Source organism: Cyprinodon tularosa, unplaced genomic scaffold (assembly GCF_016077235.1).
Source record: "Cyprinodon tularosa strain WSP-4 unplaced genomic scaffold, ASM1607723v1 ctg37, whole genome shotgun sequence".
NCBI classification, from domain to species: domain Eukaryota; kingdom Metazoa; phylum Chordata; class Actinopteri; order Cyprinodontiformes; family Cyprinodontidae; genus Cyprinodon; species Cyprinodon tularosa.
The window spans coordinates 1377305-1397205 of NW_024039085.1; the positions used below are offsets into that span (position 1 = coordinate 1377305).

The 19901-nt window shown below is 38.3% G+C and overlaps 1 protein-coding gene across 1 annotated transcript in view; it reads right to left on the reverse strand.

Moving 5' to 3' along the window:
* Positions 1-485: 485 nt before the first annotated feature.
* antxr1d (ANTXR cell adhesion molecule 1d) overlaps positions 486-19901 on the reverse strand; it is a 35870-nt gene continuing 16454 nt past the window's right edge. The window contains exons 11-18 of the mRNA XM_038296405.1: positions 19037-19106; positions 13667-13745; positions 13339-13434; positions 13178-13216; positions 11716-11814; positions 11461-11625; positions 11307-11387; positions 486-3028 (exon numbers count right to left, since the gene is read on the reverse strand). Coding sequence (XP_038152333.1) covers positions 2729-3028; positions 11307-11387; positions 11461-11625; positions 11716-11814; positions 13178-13216; positions 13339-13434; positions 13667-13745; positions 19037-19106 — 929 coding nt within the window. The 3' untranslated portion in view covers positions 486-2728. The remainder of the gene's footprint in view (positions 3029-11306; positions 11388-11460; positions 11626-11715; positions 11815-13177; positions 13217-13338; positions 13435-13666; positions 13746-19036; positions 19107-19901) is intronic.

Below are 19901 nucleotides of genomic sequence, written 5' to 3' on the forward strand. Positions count from 1 at the left end.
CAGCTGAATGTTGGAGACAGACTTAGACTGCAAAAACCTAATTGGAGAGCATCTTTGACAGAGACTCAAACCGTGATGGAGGTTTTATTACACCAACAACCCTGCAAACTATTATCAGCCTGTGTACCTTGAAAGGGAAACTTTTCACATACATTCTTTAAAGTTTGAATCATTTAAGTGAGATTTTAATGGAAAAAAACGGCATCAAACTAAACAGAAGTTGCTGTTTGGTTTTTGAAGACACATTTTAAAACATAAAATATGCAAAGTTTCTAAGGATTGATTTATACATTTTCTGTAAAGTTTATAAAAGTCTTGACATTGCATCATTTGCTTCAGTATGTCCCTGCAGTTTTAAAACATCAAGTATTTATAAAATCCAAACAATAACTTTTATAAAATGTGTTCCCCTGCTGGTTTGAATCATATTACAGCAGAAAATTCCATAAACCAGAATAAAAAAAAACCCCACAAGAGTCGACGCATAAAAAAGAAATGTCTTTATTGAAGTCAGACGTGTTAATATTGAAGAAATAATGCAAATGATCATTTCAGTCAGTAAATGCAGTTTACAAAATGCCCTGAAGATACACGTTTCTAATACACTCTTTTACTTGGTGTTCAAAGCTCGCTATTATCTGCCATGGTGCAGCTCACCCTGCGTTGATTTAAAAACCTACAGACCTAAAAGATGCTAAGGAAAAGCGGGCCTTTATTAGAATAAATAACACACTGAGAAACTGCCCTGCAGTTGCAATAAGGTTGTTGAACATTAAATCTAGATTCTAAGTAAGTTGCAGTAAAGGTTTCTTTGGTTGAAATGGTATAAAATGCATGAATTGCTAATTTTAAAAAGCCAACAGACCCCACAACCACCATTTATACTACATGCTTTATTATACAACACCCTCCTTTTGCATTATAATTGTGCTGCATAAATCTAAAAAAAAAGAAAAAAAAACACCCTGCTACTTTCAGATGCCAACTTTAACTCTCACTTTCAACATAACTAAGGTTTGGTAACACTTCCACTCACCAACTCTGTTATTACTGTACAAACGGTCCAGATCGATCCATTGTTGGTATTTTTTAAGGTTTTGACATCAGATTGATGAATTTTGCTGTCCAGCAACAAGACACTGAGCTCAGAAACGTCTGTGCTTATGGCCTGGAAGATTCTTTGCTTATCAAAGACGGTTCCCTCAGATGTGATACAGACTTGCAAAAGTATGAGAGACCTTTCAACTTGGAAAGATTCATGACGTTATGACACACTCGATTGCACTTTATTTGCATTTTCTAAGTATTGCACAACTGTGAAATTGTAAATCTAATGTTTTGAGTGTGTTCAGCCCTCTTTGATCTCATACTGATTAATTGCAGTGTAAAGTTGTCCCAATGTTTTTCTTTTTGTTCTCTGAAGTGAGAGAACAGGGAGAAATTTAGAGCATAGTAGGGTTATAAAATAATTATAAAACTTGTGAACGCCTCTAACCATAGGGCCAAAACAATCCCATGACAAGTCCTGCTAACATCTTACCAATAGCGGGATGCAAACAAACGGAGAAAAGTTCTCCGTCCAATTCTTAACTGAAATAGAGCTTATGTGAACCTTATTGCAAAGGCAAACTAAGACTCATTAACTGGGCTTAAAATTGGGCAGTGCTAAAAGACGGCAACAGATTTAAGAGGGCGGTTGAGGAACACCTTCAGCCCATCATCTCCACTGTAAAACATGGTGGTAGCAAAGTTAGACTGAGGTTCACCTTTCAGGAGGAAAAAATCAATGTCAGCAGATGTCCAGGTTTATTGAATCCCAAATCACCTCCCAACCACTAACCCTTAATAGAGTTTAACTCCCATGAAGTCTCACTCGCAGCTGTGGAAGCCGCCTTGACTGAAGGTGGGGGGGAATAAAGGAGAAGGGGACGTCTTTTTCCCTCCCAACGGAAAAGGAAAGCAGTCATTCCTATGGCAACACAGCGACGCCTCATATGCGTGGCTAGTTCGGTTGTACAGGTTAACGTAACAGTTAAAATTTGTCCCTTTTTTAAAACAAATGTATAAGGTCAAATATTACTTTTTCAAAAAAGACCTTCCATTTTGGAATTGATTTTTTATTTATTTTTTTCCTCCCCCACCATGCCGCTGTTACTCGTGCTGCCGAATTCCTGCAGGCCTGCAACTGATGAACTCTTTTTAAGGGCTGAGCGGTCCATTGGCCCTACCCACTACATGGTTTAAGATGGCACTTCATGAGGCGGATCCTTCCCTGTAACGTGCAAGTGGAGGGTTAGTGTTTAGCGGCTGGTTTAGGATTAGGCCTATGACTAAGCAACCGCTTTAGATTCTATAAGTAGACAGCTACTATAGACTTGCCTACAAAGACAAGCAGCCGCAAATAATGGACAGAGGCTCAATAATAATGGATTCAAACCTTTAAAGGAATAGTACACCCAAAACATGATTAGCCTTCATTTTCTACTCACCCCCATGCTGAACGCTGTTCCTTTAAGATTTCTTTATGTAAATTTTTTTTTTTATGTAAATTTCTTTCTGTAAAACTCTCAGGTTGGGGGGTCATTTTCTTTTTTCGAGCCTCAAAATTTTACTTTACATTTTGTCAGCCTGGCAAAAAAAATCCAAAGAAAAAATAATAAAAATCAAGAAGTTCGAGGGATAGGAATACTTTTGCAACACACTGTATTTGCATCCATTCTCTACATCATTACAGCCTTGGCGGGGGCCGGGACGGTGGGGGTCCGAGAGGCCCCGGGGGTGCACGGCTTGGGGGCGGCCCTGGTGGGAGTCGTGTCACGGGAGGGGGCGAACGGCAGGGAGGTGCAGTGAGTGTGGAGGGAGCAGTGCGGGGTCCTCTAGATGGCGGCTTGGTACGGGGGACGGAGTTGGAGACCAAAGGTCGCTCCTCAGCTGGCGGTGCAGGAGGAGGCGGAGTGGGGGAGTGAGGCATTCTGGGAGGAGCCGGGCGCTCATCGTCTCTGACCCGTTGAAAACTAATGCAGCGACCCTGCAGAACACAGAGACAAAGGTTAATTAAAACCGTTTTTATTCTAAGTAACAACTTTAAATAGTAAATTATTAAATCCAAGGCAGGCCTTTAATAAAATAACATCAAATAAATAATAAACATTTTCCACATATTAGATAGCCCTTATCCTGTTTAACTAATAAAAACATCTCTTTTAAGCAGGGAGGATGAGGGAACAAAAATACCTTCCTGTAGTACTTGCTATAGTTGTACTTTAGTCTAATTTAATCAATTCCAAATAAGGTTAATCTTTTTCCTAGTAGGAATTCTTGACCTTTCTACATTTTTAACATTTAGAAAAAAGCAATAGATTTTCGTTATTGTTTAGAGGTATCCATCAGGAAAGGGAAGACAATTTTATTTATATACCATGGCACAATCAAGACAGCTTTCATCAATAACAAAATATGTGGTAAAACCGGAACATTACAATATTTATTTACTAAAAAGGTAAAGAGACTGTGAAGGATTTTTTCAGTGTGACGACAATCTGTCCAATACTGCGTGCCTTGGCTTAAGGAGAAAGGTTCTGGGACAGAAGCCTTTTAGTCCAAAAATAAAACAAACGGGCAGATGTGCCTAAATTTCTACCCAAACATTTTGGCAGAAACATGTTCTGGTCTGACGTCAGCGATGGCACTGAGCCATATTTGAACACCATGGCCTCAGAACTTGGTTTGGCAGCATCAAACTGCCTTTGTCTTTGTATCAATTACAGGCCAACCCAGAACAAGACCATGGAGCTCATTACCCAAAATTAGAGAGCAGCATCCAGAACGGAGGATTCATGTTCTAGTCAAGGATTTGACTTAAACAAATTTGCAATAACAGCGTCTGAAGTGTGACACCATGAGGATCCTGAATGCTTCAGAACTTAAAGTGCTGCAATGTCTCCTGTGACCACTGGGTGTCATCTGGGCCTAAATATGCAGAGAGCCTGAAAATGTCATGTAGCCTCATTTGACTATTCCCACAGTTGTCCCAATTTTTGGATGGACTTTATGTTGGTAGATTAAAGTTTGGAGTTTTGGCAAAAACATTGATGCTGACTAGTAATGCTAAATTGAACAGTGTCAGTAATAGGTGAACTTTGTGCTGATAGAATGAAGAACAATTCAAAATAGACAAAATTAGCTAAATATTAGTTTAAAGAGGTATATGGCTGCAGGAATTTTTCAGCTTAGAGTAGCAAAAAAATAAGTGAAATGTTAAACCTGGAAATTATCCTTTTTTCACATAGCCTTTTATACATTGGCGTGTATACTTTAGAGCCACTGTGTGGACAAATGCCATGAGATTTTTTAGATTCACCAGTCAAAGTTCGCTTTTGCCCAGATTTGCCCAGACAGATACACAAGTGTTTGTCTTAGGAGGCAGAAAGAGGTGCTTCTGTTTTCTGTCTACACCTGCTCTACAATAGCTGTGAGGCAGGCTCTGACAAACCACTTTAGTCAAAAGCTTTTCCTCTTTCTGATCTGGAGAAGCCTCCACTCCGATTCAGACTCTTTATATACAAAACAGAAAGCCTGCTCTGTCCCTTATGTGCTTGATTTGAAGCCATGTAAAGGGAAGAATTTACATTTCTCCACAACAGTTTGCAAGAAAAGGATGCATCTCCTATTGTTCCCATTGATGGATTTTTATCTGTTGTCTCACAAACTCTTCTTGCTCAGTTGGTCTTTAAAAAAATGGAGGGTGGGGTATCTGTGGCGGACCCTTGGTGGTCTAATTATAACACCTTATTAAGCAGAGAGGCCCTAAAGTCACACAGGGGCCATTAAGAGGAGCCAGCAGCAGAAGCTTTGTGACTGAAGGGGGCTATTGTGGGTTCAAGCGTGTCTATAAGGGGTGTGTAATTGATTGAGGGCAGCTTGGTTGGGTGTGCTGGGGTGGATGGGATGGTGGAGTCTTTGGCTGTTGTTGCAGGGTGGCTGTGAAAAGGCCAGTTTGCGAGCAGCAGCACAACAGGAGAGACAACATATGGAAACAATAAGAAGACAAGCTCATGAATATAAGTATGTTTACGTATGTAGGTGTGTGTGTGTGTAAGGATGCTTCTACCAGAGCATATGGTCTGAATGAAACCCCATACATAAAAAAAGGGAGGATGGGGGAGTTGGAGTTGCATCTTTAGAGCAAACCTAAAGAGCTGGTGCTGAGCATTCTGTCACAACGGAAAAAGAAAGGTCAAAGTTCAGTTATGACAGTCGGTCTAGTTGTTTGACCCCTTAGTTATATAGCTCTGGAGATGATGTGGCTCATTAGGATCTCCACTGAAAAATTGTGCAGGTCTTTTATATAAATTCTAATAAAAACAACTTATCGCAGTTTTCTATGTGGTTTGTTTTGACAAAGAAACTTCCTAACACTTTTCACCCTGTTTGATTGTAAGGCTGCAAATGAAAAGCATATTTTTCATTCAATACAATTATTATTTGGTTTTTCCTCTGTAGACCAATCATTACAATTGCTTTACAGCTCTTCTACTTAGAAAGATGTCATTTTTTTACCATGGTTACACTTTAACTATGAGAGACAAAATGAGGAACAATCCAGGCAAGCACATTGAAGGATTTTTAAATAATGTATTTCTAAATCATGATGGAAAATATATATTTAGTAAATGACAAAGGTTCAGCTTAGTACTTTGTAGCATAACCTTAGCTGGCAATGAAAAGGTCAAACGTTTCCTTTAGTCTTCACCAGATTTGCTCTTACTGTAGCTGGTATTTTGACCCATTCCTTCATGTTCCAGTGATATTTTGCTGCTGTCACTGGGCAACACAAACTTTTATCTCCATCTACAAATAGTCTATGTGATTGAGGTCTGGAGACTGGCTAAAATACTGAAGGACCTTTTAAAATGTTTTACAAAGCCATTCCATCATCTTCAGAGTGTCATGTTTGAGATCATTATCGTGCTGGAAGACCCAGCCTTGCTCCATCTTCACAGCTCTCACTGATGGAAGGTTTGGCTTTAAATTTGCCCTTACATTGCCCACTTTATTCTTCCCTTAACAGAGATCAGAAATAACAGCCCCAAAGCATGATGTTTCCACCCCTATGCTTCACAGTAGATATAGTGCTCTTAGGATGCAACTTAGCATTCCTCGCCCTGCAAACATGACGAGTTGCGTCCATCCAACGCTTATATAGATCAATCATATGTGCTCTGGCAAACTTCAGCCAAACCTTGAAATGTACTGGAGCAGGGGGACAGGCCTGCCACTGCAGGATTTGAGTCCCTCTCAGCATTATGTGTCACTGATGGGAGCCTTTGTTTCTTTATAATATTTATATTCCTCCATAATAAAAAAAAATAATCTTTATAAACTCTTTAATGGGATTCCTTAAAAGGTTTTTTGCTCATTTTCTGTCATAGCTTGAAGTGTATCCATGATGAACATTATAGATCTTTCTAAGTAGAACTGGCATAATCAATGGCTGACGAAACACACTTTTACCCCACTGCAAATGAAACACTTAACATCTAAAAAACATTGTTTCACTTGAAGTTTAAATCAAAGATTCAAAAAAAAGATGAAAAGTCTGTTTTGTTATATAAGAGCAAAATCTTAACAGTAGTTCAGCATTTTAATTGTTCCTGGTAAGATTGTAGTCACTCCATGTCTGAAGGGTCTCAGAGGTTGCTGGTCAGATACCCTGATTAAAAAAATATATAAATTGTTCAAAGGGACAGAAAGAGCTTCAGGTTCTGTTATTCTTTTAATAACTTCTGCTTATATTTTTCTATTTCCCTCCGTTTTCTCAGAGCAAAGATCATTAAAAGCTTGCAGCAAGTGATGTGTTGACATGTGCTGGACCTGCTTATTTAATTTTTCACAAGTCAGACCCTGGTTCTTTCATCTAACCGTAAAACTATATTTCAAGTTTTATTGTTTTTTTTTTTACTATATGCTAGAAATCGAGGACATCGTTCTTTACATTGAAATGATTGCTAAGCCCTGCTTAGTCTGTAATATCCGTTTCTCCTTTCTTGTTTGAACGACTGTTTCAAACCAAAACCTTCATCTCTGAGACAAAAACCAACCCTTCAATACCTCCAGGATCCCTCATCTGTTCTCTATTTTCGCTTTAAACCTCAAAGACTAATAAGGCCTCCTTTCTAACTCAGACATACAGGGGGGAATTGTTTGTGGATGTTTACTGGAACCCCCCACCGACACACACACATATGTTCCACCGTTATAGCAGGGGAACAGTGGGGGGAGAAAAAGAAAGGAGACACATGTGAACTGACAGCTCAGCCTGTCAGGTCACATGACCTTACAGCTTACACTTCCCTTACATATGGAAATTGCTGCATGGGTAACTATGATCCATTGTGTTTTTCTTTTAGGGAATGCATTTCTTATTCCTATGCTAGAAACCATTATAAGATGTTTGAATGTGCAAAACTTTATAAACATGCCAATAATGTTATCTTGGTCAGTCTTCATTTACAGTATATTTAAAAAAAAAAGCACAAAAGAACTTTGAAAAATGATATTAAAGTGAAGAATTATGGTCTATATTAGAAATTATTTCATTAGAAACACAAATCTTTAGAAAAATATAAATCAATTTAGAACTCAATATATTTTCTTAAATGGATCTTAAATTGTGACATTCTTTTAATTAAAGACCAGATCCTAGAGTCAGTGATGGCAGACAGCTGGTCCAAACAAGGCCATGTTCTGCTGGAGGTTTTTCCGTTAAAAGGAAATCTTCTCTTCCAATCAAGTCTTATACATGCTCAGTTTGAGGAATTGTTGTAGAGTTAATGATTCAAATGAGTTAATTTTCCTCTGCTGTTCAGAAGGAGGACAGATTGCTGCAAAATCACTCTCTACATGGAATAACCTGGATTTCCTTTTTTTTTTTTTTTACCATTTAGAGAAATTAAACGGAAAACGACCGCTTGTATCAGACTTGAAACCTATTAATAAGATCGGACTGAATTAATTTCATATTTCTGCATTTTAAATTAGCCTTAAGATGATATTTGTTGTATATTAGTGTTCTAAAACAAAAAAACACACAAAAATTAAGTTAAAAGCTTCCCCATTCCCTCCTAACACTGGTTATAGAGGAAATGTTACATAAACACAGATCTCATTATCATTCACTGTGTTGAAAAAGACTTGCGTTTATACCCTTTCATCTAGTATAGTGACGGATGTGTGGTTTTCACATACAAATCTAAAAAGTATGGATATTTTTTTTTTTTTACACCATTTAATCTAATGCCTCCAATTAAATCAATTGCAACTGAATCTAGAAACCACTAATAAAAAACTAATTAAAAAACAAATTTTGTGGTTTTGATATGAAAAAAAAAATTGTATTAGGAACATAAACACCTTTGCAAGGAACTATAAAAAAGATAATTTAATGTTGCTCAACTAACTTAACACCTCACCCTCACCATATAATCATTGGAGAGATGAGAAAAGCAGGGGGTGAAAAAAAGAGCAGGGAATAAGAAGTGTGAGGATGGAGATTTTGGTGGCAGCCCTCTGGTCCAGACAGCTAATTTCTGTCAGTGCATCAACTCTGGAGGGAAAAGAATGCAATCTTGTCAGTCATCATATGCCTCAAGGTCTTTTGTCTGTTTGTGTAACATTCACTCAGGAAAACTAACTTTCACATAAATGTATGCACGTTCATTAGCAAAAAATAAGGAAGTGCAAAAAGGAATCGTGTCCGTTATGACAAAAACTGTCCACCGATGGACCTTTGCAAGCAAGTAATTAAGGAGTAATGAGAAGAGGAAGCAGAGCAGATTCTTTCAGAGCTGCTGTTGAAAAAGCCACAGGGATTTTCTTTATGAGCCATTCACTCAGATTCAGTCTAATATTTTGGACCTGAGCTGGATTTCATCAACTTTCAGAACCAGTTCTGCTCAACCATCTCCCTTGGAACAAAAAAGGGCTTTTTGCATCCATTTTATTTCCGTCCAGCTTTTCATTTTGCTCAGTTAATGACGCGTGAAGGGGGTTGGGTCCTCGCTGAATGGCTCTGTGAACCATAGTCCCTTAGAAAGTGACTGACAAAGACTCCAGAAACTTCTGCGCTGAAAGACACTTTTTGTTCTGCCTTGTTAAAAAAAAGAGAAAAAAGAAGAGAAATCCACCACAGACACAAGGGATAAAAGCATCAATGTTAACCAGTTTTAAAGACTTCACATATAGCAGACACACTGAGACATGGTAAAGATGAATCATGGCATTCAGAGGCATAAATCAATAAGTGATATGTGAGGCGACAATGATGGCATTCACAATGGTGCAGATGTTTCACCATGACGACCAGTATGATGGTGGAAACATGACTTTAGGGTTATGGGATGCTCTTCATGGGGTCAAGGTTAGAAAACAGAGATCACTTAGCTCTTTCTGTTCTCTGACACTTGGAGGAACGGAGGACATGGAACGATTTAGGACTAACAAGGGCCAGAGATGCCAGTTTTAATAAAGCACATTCCGCTTGACGCACACATTTCTTTCTTGCCTTGCAAGAGTTTGAATTAATTTATTTTATTTAGACAATCCAGTAGATGTAAAAAATTTTACAGATACAAATGTTTGCATAATTATAATAGCATTTTATGTGTGGTTTAGTGATTATGTCTGAAAATGGGTGTGAAGAAGACTATATGCAACCCTTAGACATTTTCACATTTCGTGGCATTAGAACTAAAACCCATCAGGATATTTTAATTTAAATTTTGAACCAACACTTTAGATTGATTTCATTGATTGATTTCATTTTTAGTTTACGAGTTTAAAATCTGAAAATATCAGACATGCATAAAAATTCAGATATGCTTAATCATTACTTCCAAAACCACCTTTTACATCTACAGCTTCAAGTCTTTCACATAAAGCTTTCCAAAGGCTTTCCTATTCTCTCCTTTCGCAAAATAACTCTGCATTATTTATTAGATGGAGAATATCTGTGAGCATTATTTATCAAGTCTTTCTGCAGGTTTCCATTTTAATTTAGATAGGGACTTTGACTGGGCCATTCTAATACATGAATACCCTTTAATCTAGATCACTTAATTAAAGCTCCGGCTGTATGTTTACTGGAAGTTGAATCCCTGCTCCTTTACCTATGAACAACTGCCAAGTCCTACTGAACTTAAGCATCCCTATCCTCATTCTACCACCATCAAGTCTAGAATGAGAAAACCTGCATTTTTCTCATTAGTTTTTAGCTAGAAGTAGAATTTTGCATGTTGGGCTCTGACCACTACACCACCTTATACATGTTCTCTATATTTTGCTTTTAGCAATTTGCAAATTGAACTTCTTAAGCCTGTATTTTAACTACTCACTATATTTACAACTCTTTCCCAATGGCCACATTTTTTTCAAAATTATTATTTAAAGATATTCATTAGAGGGATTCTCAAACCTGAGCTGCAGAGCTATGGGGCTCCTCCAGAGTTGCCATGGGACTTTTTGCATTTTTATGGTATGATGGATGTACATTTCTTGGTAGAATTGTGGATAGATTGAGCAGCACTACAGATGTTCAAAACCTGGGATATGGGTTTATAACCAATTTCTAAATAACTTCATCCCTGACCTGTCTGCTCCTTCCAACACTGTTTCTCTGTAGGTGGCATCTAAAGGAAATGTGTTGTACTGAATTATATTTAGGGGTATTAACACAAAAAAAAGAAAATAAGCCCAAAACACTTTTCCTTTATTAGTTAAACAATGATGCAATTGTGCAGGACTTTCTGATGGTCTGTCACATAAGACCCCCGACTACAGACGTTGAAGTTTTTGGCTGCAATGTGAAAAAGTTCAAGGGGTATTAGTACTTTTGTGAGACGCTACAAGACTGGTAAAAGAGATGGTGGAGTGTAATCTATTTTTGAAGCCTCGACTAAAATCTTGTTATATAAAGGGAATTTCAGGGGAAACAATGTGTAAACAATCACAGCTTTGACGAGGCAGTGTTTTACTAACTCTTTGACTGAGTGTGGCTGTAAGCAGGATTGGAGATAAACCTGAACTGACCTGTACTAGTAGCTCAGAAACCGTATTTATAAATCAGTAAGACAGATCAACAGATGCTCTGTTGTTAGGAGAGAACAAGGAATACAATAAAACATACTATTAAAATCCTCCCGGGTGGTTATTACCAAGAGATGGAGCCTCAAAATTATACGATAGTCTTAAATTACAGTGTTGCATAAAGTGTTTGTGTGTGCTGAGCTAAGCTTTAGCAGCAGGCTCACCTGGTCTCCAGGCTGCGGTCTCATTAGAGATACCTGATCGTAACCTCTCCTGAACAAAGCCCACAGAGCATCTAGTTTCCCCTGGAAGGTCCAGAAAAGCAGGTTAGATGGAAATATAAAAAATAAATGAATCATCAAACGGAACCACACTGACCTTAATGGGTGAGTACCACTTCTTCTGCTGAGGGGGGCGGCGTGGAGGTTTTCGAGGCTTGGGCTCATAAGGTTCAAATTCCTGCTCAGGCATCTTTACAATTGCATTCTTAGGTTTATCTAGTTTGGCGCCTTCCTCGGTCGACCCTTTCTCTCCCCATCGTACCTTGAATTTATAAGGAAAAGCAACAGATTCTCGATACATACGTTTTGGTGTTTTGGAAACAAAGAAAGCTTGGGGAGGAGGAGGTCTCACCTCCATACGTTTGATGCCACCCACTCCTCTTCCACCGTAGTATGAGGCGTCCACTGTGGGCCACCTCTTCTTTGGCATCCCATCGTCCTCATCGGATTCCTTTGATAAACACATTTAGGTTGATGCTGCTCATATTCTTCATTTTGCAACTTATACCAAGTGTGAATTACACAGCAAACCTTACAAAAGTATTCATATTTCTTATTGTCTCTGTACTTTGTCTTATCATATTTATAAACTTTTAATTGTAATTCTATGCCATCAATAAATACAAAGCAGTGCACTCTTTTTAAGCAGAGGGGAAAAAAATACCGGTATGTGCTTTTCAAAATTTTTCACAAATCCTCATCTGAAAACTGTAGTTTCCTCCCAGCTCTACATTCCTTTACCCCAAAATCTGTAGAACAACCTGCTGTTACAGCAGGTTTTTTGGGTAAGTTAGTACCTCCTAGACACTGAGATGGTAGCTAAGATCACTATAAACTCTTGCTTTTCTTTCTAGATGTTTTTAGGGTTGTTTTCCTGCAGTTTGGTGAACCTTTCTCCCATTCTCAAGCCTTTTTCCAAGGTTTTCTTCCAGCCTTATTCTGTTTAAAAGTTTCATTCCTTTTTCTATCCCACTAAAGAAAAGCTGATCCACACAGCAAGATGCTCCCACAAATGTTTCACCAATTTTTCTAATCATTTCATATGTGCTTTTTCAGTACAGGTAGCTGCATTTTTGGGCCCTGCTCAAAACGATGTTCAATCACAGATGGCAAGGGCTGAAAAAGCAGTAATGAGGTTGTTTCGAAATTGGTGGGATGGAGTAAAGCAAGGCCTAGTGGACCCGATGGAAAGCGAGCAATAACTTTTTACATACAGACCAAAAGTTTACATTTTGGTTGCATCTTATGATGGTATACCTTTTACATTTTGCTTTTAACTATTGATTTACTCTTTCTTTCTTTAATAAAGTCCAGAACTGTGGAGTCTGGAACTAACAGTTTTTCCATCAAAACAATTTCCCCCCCTGAGCTGTGGATCTCTGCAGCTCCTCCAAAGGTTAGTGTGGAACTCATGGCTGCTTCTCCTATTAAAGCTGATCTTTCCTGGTCTGCCACTGCTGCTGGATGGCCGTGTTCTGGTAGGTTTGAAGTCGTCTAACACTTTTTCCACTTAATGGAGTGTTCCTCTGTCTAATAAACCTCTGAGGACTTCAAAAAACCACTGGATTTATTCCGAGATTAACTTCCAATGAAGTGGATTTACTGTGGACCCTATTAACTGCTTAAATAGGCTCCATAAAATAGACTATTTAATTCAATATCTTAAAGATTGGAGTAGTGATGAAACATTTAAAAGGTTAAAAGGGATAAATACTTTTCCAACTATGTATTCTCTGCAAAGCGGTGATAATAACCACATGTTTATAATCAAATGAACAGAAATTTTTCTCTGGTTCATGAAGGTGCTGACTTACTGGCTCTGGAGGTGGAGGAGGCGGAGGTTCTTTAATCACCTGACAGCAACAACAAAAACCCACATAAACAAGTTGAAGGCTGCAGACTCGGTTGAAATGCTGTCAGAAATCTTAAAATGGGAATTCAATGCGATGATCATTCTGAAATGCAAACACTTTACCACAGTGCAGCAGAGAGGCCAGAACCACCACATCAGCAGCAGAGCCAAGAGCAGGAACACAACGAGCAGTGAAATCAGCACGATGGTGCCATCAAACTAGACAGAAACACACAACGAAAACATGATGATTAAATTCAACTAACACACAACTGCTGCCAAACCAACAGGGGGGAATAAAAAGTACTCACAGCCTCCTCTGATGACAAACAACAGAGGAGAAAGAGAAAGGAAGACAAGACAAGATAAAGAGAGAAAATAATTTGGAAGAAAGCTTGTTTTATAAAGGCAGTATGCTAGAGACAGATATGAACATGTGTTTTGTACTCACGCATTCAGTAGTAGTGATGTGAACAGAGCTGGTGATATAAGAGAGGCCCTCATTCATGCTCACTTGCAGGTAGATCTCCCTAAAAAAAGAAAGCAAAAAAAAAAAACAGCCCATGGACATCTCTGATCATGTCATTTTAAAACAGTCCAACATGTGTGAACACATTAATGACTGTGGTGACTCTTCCTGCGTCCAAACACATTCCTCTGTCTAATGGGCTTGGACTTGCTGCCTTTTTAAGCACACAAATGTGCTGACAAAACTCCATACTAAAGCAAATGGAGGGGTGAAAGAGCTCTCCACCCACAAAAAGAATCTCCAATCCTTGGATTAGACCCAAAACTCTCATGTAGAAACCACTGCAGGACAAACTCTCTTTCTATTCTCCAGAAGGCCATGCTGTATGGAGATATGCAGGGAGGACATGCATAAAACAGATGTTTTTGGTCGATGAAATGTAGATCGTAAAAGATGCAAAGATAAGGTGGGATGTACGTATAAGGTGTCATGCAAATAAATGTGTTCATACCTTTTGAATTTTATCTAATTTTGTAAAATACTGGGATTTTGTTTTGTAGGTGCACAAATCTGCATTGCATGCATTTTTATTCTGCTCTTCCAAATACTTTGTTAAGCAATTTCTCGTTGCAGTTAATTCGTTTTTAATATTATTAAAGAGAGCTCTAATGTGGTGAGGATTTCTGCAGCTGTTCCAAAGTTAGCCGATGGTTGCTTCTCTGGTTTTTCTTCTCCTGAATGTGTGTGTCTGTCTAGGTAGACTGACATGTCTTAGTATATTAGAAGTCCCCTATGAAGTGGGAAATCATTTTAAGACCTATCTTGACTTTAATAGATAGTTTTTCCCAAGATTCACACACCTCTCCAGCTTTAACACTGACTTGTGATCCTTGGTCTTCGTCGGGCTGCTTGTTCTATGACAAAAATCTAAAGCTTTCACAGATCAACTTAATTTGCACACTTGTTAAATCATATTTTTTCAAAATTTTTCGCTCACGTTTCAATTTTTGAGCCCGTTACATAAAGTCTCAATGTAATACTTAAAATATGAGACGTAATATTAAAACATTTTAAAAAGTTCAGGTGATTTGAATCTTTTAAAAGGCCCTGTGTTCATGAAGGTTGTAGTACAAACCACAGAAGAAGACTGTTGGACGTCAGGATAGAGCAGCTACTTGTTCTTATGGGAGGCCGAAACAACGGCAGGCATTGAGCTTTACGTTAAAATCTGGGCGGGACAGACAGCAAAGAGGTCACTGCAGGGTGGTGGGTGGGAGGAAGAGAGGAAGCAGGGAGTGGGGGATGGTAGAAAAAAAACCTTTTCACATTCTAGATCGTCCCTTAAGATAACTCATCCATACTTCCTTGGTAAGTGACTGCTGAGTGATTTGGGAAGAAGAAAATGGAGGTACAGACAGCACTATCCCCTCCGTTTCATAGCCGGCTTCCCCATCAAAATGGTAGGCTCTCCTTTCAGGCAGGCAGTAGACTTGATGCTATCAGCTCCACTCTGACAGAGAGATCTCAGTCCCTATCAATCATCAATGCACCCACTGTCTACATCTTTGCCCTGTGCAAGTTTGTGTGGGTATATTGTTTAGAAGGAGGTTGGTGAAGGTGGGGGAGGAGGGGGATCTGCATCCTGAAGCTTCCCAGTCAAAACAGATTTATCTAACAGCAACCTAAGTGACTTCATTACATGTGACATTGCTACTACTTGGTTCAAATAAGAGGTGAGTGAAGGTTTTCTCTAGGTTATGTGTTAAAACATGGTGAAGGAGACCCCAAGATCCCCAAAAGTTCAAAGGCAGGAGGTTTTCCTTCTTCTGGGCTTCAGTGACTCCTCTTTTCCAAGCTTGTTTGCAAAGAGCCAAACTTTTAAATACTCAATAAAAAGATTAAAATTCTATGAATTGTCTTTAAAATAAATATTGAACACATTAACGTTGTTCTCAGTAAATTGTTTTTCTAATATTTCCATTGAGATTAAATTAACACCGGATGCCAGCAACGCCCCAAGTTAATGACACACACACAAAGAAATCTAAACATATTACTCCACAGATGAAGTAACATGATGCAAAATGCTGCTTTCCATACACGCTCACTCTGCAAGGCTCCACTGCTGAAGAAAAGGGATATTGACACTGTTTTAGTTTGCTGTCGAGGATTAAGACAAAGCAGTAGAATACCTGAACAATATCTGGAAAACCAAAGTTGAATTTCATGTCTGTAAACAGAATCATCTTCAATGTTCAGGTGTTTGTTTACATTAATGAAACTCTGATGCTGATATAGTCTGGTCAGATAACGCCATTGAAAACACAATGAGAATAGTGAATGGTGCAACGTTGGAACATCATGATGTATTTAGTACCAGCAGAAATTTATTTTTACCTGTGGTAGTCCAGCACCAACAAAGAGCTTGTATTAAAGCAGATCTGAGGTTGGAAGATTAGAAGAAAAGGGACTACTGGTGGTTATAAATGAGTTGCATTCACTGCCATTAAGAACGTATCAACCATCTAATAAATAATTATGCAGCCAATCACAGGTAGCTTATTTTCTCAGGTTGGTTCCTTTCGCAAATCTACAAAAGTTGACATGAGTGCACAGAAAGAGGTCCGCACTGTAGTAGGAGAGAATCTACTGTTGCATGAAAAGGAGGCCAGGAGCACGAGAATGAACATGTACTCAAGCTTGTTACATATTGGAGGTCTCAGGCTAATCAACCCGCATGCAGAAAAAAGTTAAAAATGCAATTGGAGAGTAGTAAATGAGTTTCCATAAAACTGCTTGTATTGGTGTTTATTATGCGTTTGTATGGTTGGCAGAATTCTAAGTTACTACATAAAAGCCAAACAGATAATTGTTTTTCAGATTGATGCATGATTGAAACATGGGTGGGTGTTTTTTTCCAATTTCACCTTTAAATTGAGGACCAATTGTTGCAAAGTGAGGCCATTTTGCTGGTCCCCACAAGCTATTTTGCCAATGGTTAGAGGGGTTAGTTTTAGGATTAGGGCATAGAAAGGTTGAAAAATAATCAATGGGAGTCAAGACATGGAACTCACTACAATAGCAGATCGAGTATGTGTGTGTGCAGGGTGTGTGTGTATGGGGGGTTTATTCTGTAACTGCACATACAGTAGACTTCTCTCTTAGTGATAACTAAAATAATAATTAGTACATTCCCATGGTCATGTTGGTACCACCCATTGATTTATGGCATGAAATATGTTCTGTCAGACCACATGACTGGTTTACCACAGGAGTGACAAATTAATTCTAATGTATTACATTTGTTTTCTCAAAAGGCACAATAAAGATTACTGCCCTCTACTGCAGGATTTATAAAAGCCTCGAACATTATAAAGACATTAAATCTCACACACACACAATTAATCTGTTTCTTAGTGGAAGTCTTTAGGACTAGAGGTATTGAGGGCTGTAGTTAGACTAGAAAAATGGGAACCTATTTTATATCAATACCCTGTGGAGAACATTGGAGAACAACAAAAACATGCTTAAAAAAAGAAAACCTGCAGTTTGAAGTATTCATCAAAAGCCAGTATTTACTTGACTTTTGTAATATTACAGAATTTATTTTCAAGCTGGTGTATTCAAATGTATTGACAAGATACTTTTAGAAAACCCTGTGTTTTTATGTATTTTGAAAACTATTAGAGACCAAAATCGGAAAATCTAAGTGTTCGGTTAGGAATTTAAAATAAAAAAATAATGTTTTTTTAAAAACTTAAATCAGAAGAGAGACTTTCTCATCATGAGGGAATTCTACACTTCTGTATTAAATTGAATTTTCTGCTGCATTAAAGTCGAGCTTTCAGGGAAGTTCCCAATTTAAGGATGTCATTAAAATTTTTGACAGCCAACACCGGGAGTCAGACTACATACACGCATTTCGCACGCACGGTTAAATTTTCACAGATGTTAGGAAAAATATACAGAAACAAAAAAAGGAAAGAAAAATAGGATTATTTGGAAATATTTATTTTATCGACCTTGTTTTTTGCTTTTAAATTAATCTTATAGCGAATAAGACCTGAAAATTCAAGGGATTTTTTTTCTTTTCATAGGCAACACCTCATAGAAAAGGGGATTTGGACAGGTTTTTGTTTGTTTCTTTAAATAAGTGTGCGTTTAGAGAAAAGTGAAAAAAAAAAATAGTTTTAAGTTTTTTATAAAGCAAAATATTTTTTGTGACCTGCGAGAAACTACATTTTGGCCCATGTAGCAAATAATACAGACACAACTGGATTAGTGTTTTTAATAGAAAATAGAAAAGCCCTTTGTTGTCCAACAGTAGGGAAATAATGGGACAAACATTTGAAATAAATTGTTTATTAAGAAAATATAAACTATCTAAATCTAAAATATATTTATTTTCTAACTGCATGACGGTAATATTTGTCTATCAGTGGCTTGCTTGCCAGATGCCATGTCTCTACATCTTAAACTCAGCAGCCAGATGTTGGCCTTCACTCTGGACCCTTCGGCCAGTCACAGCTGACATCCTCTTTAGCAGCACTCAGGCTGCTAAGCTCTGCTGACTCTGCTCAGATGGGCCCTTTGTTTCATGGATAGATGCTTCCTTAAGGCATTACTGCTACATGTAGGGATCCTTTGCTTTGCTCATAGGGAAGGAGACTCCATGTGGCCGAAATGTATCATAAAAACACCCTTTTCTGCAGCTTTATTCAGACTATACGCATGAAACACTCAAAACATTTATTAATCCAGCCAAGAGGAATAATTATCCTTTAACTTTTCTTTTTTTTTTTTTACTAAGAGACAACAAAACTCAACCTGTGGTAGAAATCTGAGTGACAGAAACAAGACAGAGGATGACTAGGAGGTGTCTGAGGCTGCAGGCCCAAGTGTATAATTATGCACCAGACTGCGGGCAGCCGTGAAGGGAAGGCTGTGGCTGCTGGGTCTCCAGTTTTTCTGAGCCCCACCAGAAGCGTCGCTCCTTTTTCCCCCCAAAAAGATAATTCTGTGATAAATCACCAGGAGCAAAGCTGGAAACCCTCAGAGGGAACTATCTACTGCCTGCTGTCTCTGCTCACACTTTGTCACTCTGAGATTAAATACATCAAACCTACAAAGCCTCTCAAGCAGGCTCTCATTAACTCATGTTCCTGGGCTCTACTCCTGCCGTCCCCTTGTGATTGGTGTCTGGCTTCGTTAGCAGTGACAAACATTGATTGATCACAGACACTCAATGACTTTGCTTCTAATTTGTTCAAGGACAAAAGTCTTGTAAGTCTCCACAAAACTTGTGGTGCAGCTGGTACATATCAGGGCTACAAAAAAAGAGATGCATCTTACCTCCCCACTTCTTCTATGACAGGTGCCGGACATAGAAGGAACGTATCTTCTATTCCAGCAGGTCTTTCATCTTCAAAGGGGATAACAAAGGAAAAACACACAATCATTTTGCTTTCTTGTGAAATGCAAAACGACTTTTTAACTTTGCACAAACTCTAACAGGCATCAGGAATCATAATCAACAATACAAGCTTTTAATACATGCTATGATGTATATCATTTGCAAATTCCTTGCACAGGCTATTAAGCTGGTCATTAATCTGAGGAGACCACAAATCTTTGCCAAAACCTTTGGAAGCTGTTCATCCAGGCCAACGCGTAAATGGACTGGTGTTTTTCAAGTCCAAAAATGTCTGTGCTGTTCACTTTGAGAGCGATAAACACTGTGGCTCTCATTAAAAAACAGTCAGTGCTTTTACTTACTTTAAAACCAGAGAGAAAAATATCTGGGAAAATCTTTGGTAAAATCGGACAATTTATGGAATACACAGATCTGGTGCCTCATGTACAAAGCATGTACATCTCTATGCCGAGAAAACTTGTGTGCAATACTTGCAAAAATTAATTTAGCGTGAAAGTGTGCGGTAATTCATGCAAACGTTTGAGGTGCTGTGAAAACCTACGACAGCAATGCAAACTTTTTACAGTGGAACATTAGCTAACTATAAAGCATCAACACTATCTAATACCAATGACATCACTCCCCTCAGTTTTATTGAATCCAAGGGTATTTAAATTGCCTAAACAGCACATTTAGCCCAAAATAAACATGCACACCTCAAAAATAACAGAAAAATAATTAGATCAGATGTAAACAGTTAATGCTCCTCCGCTTTGGTCTTTAAATGCACATTAATCTGCAAAG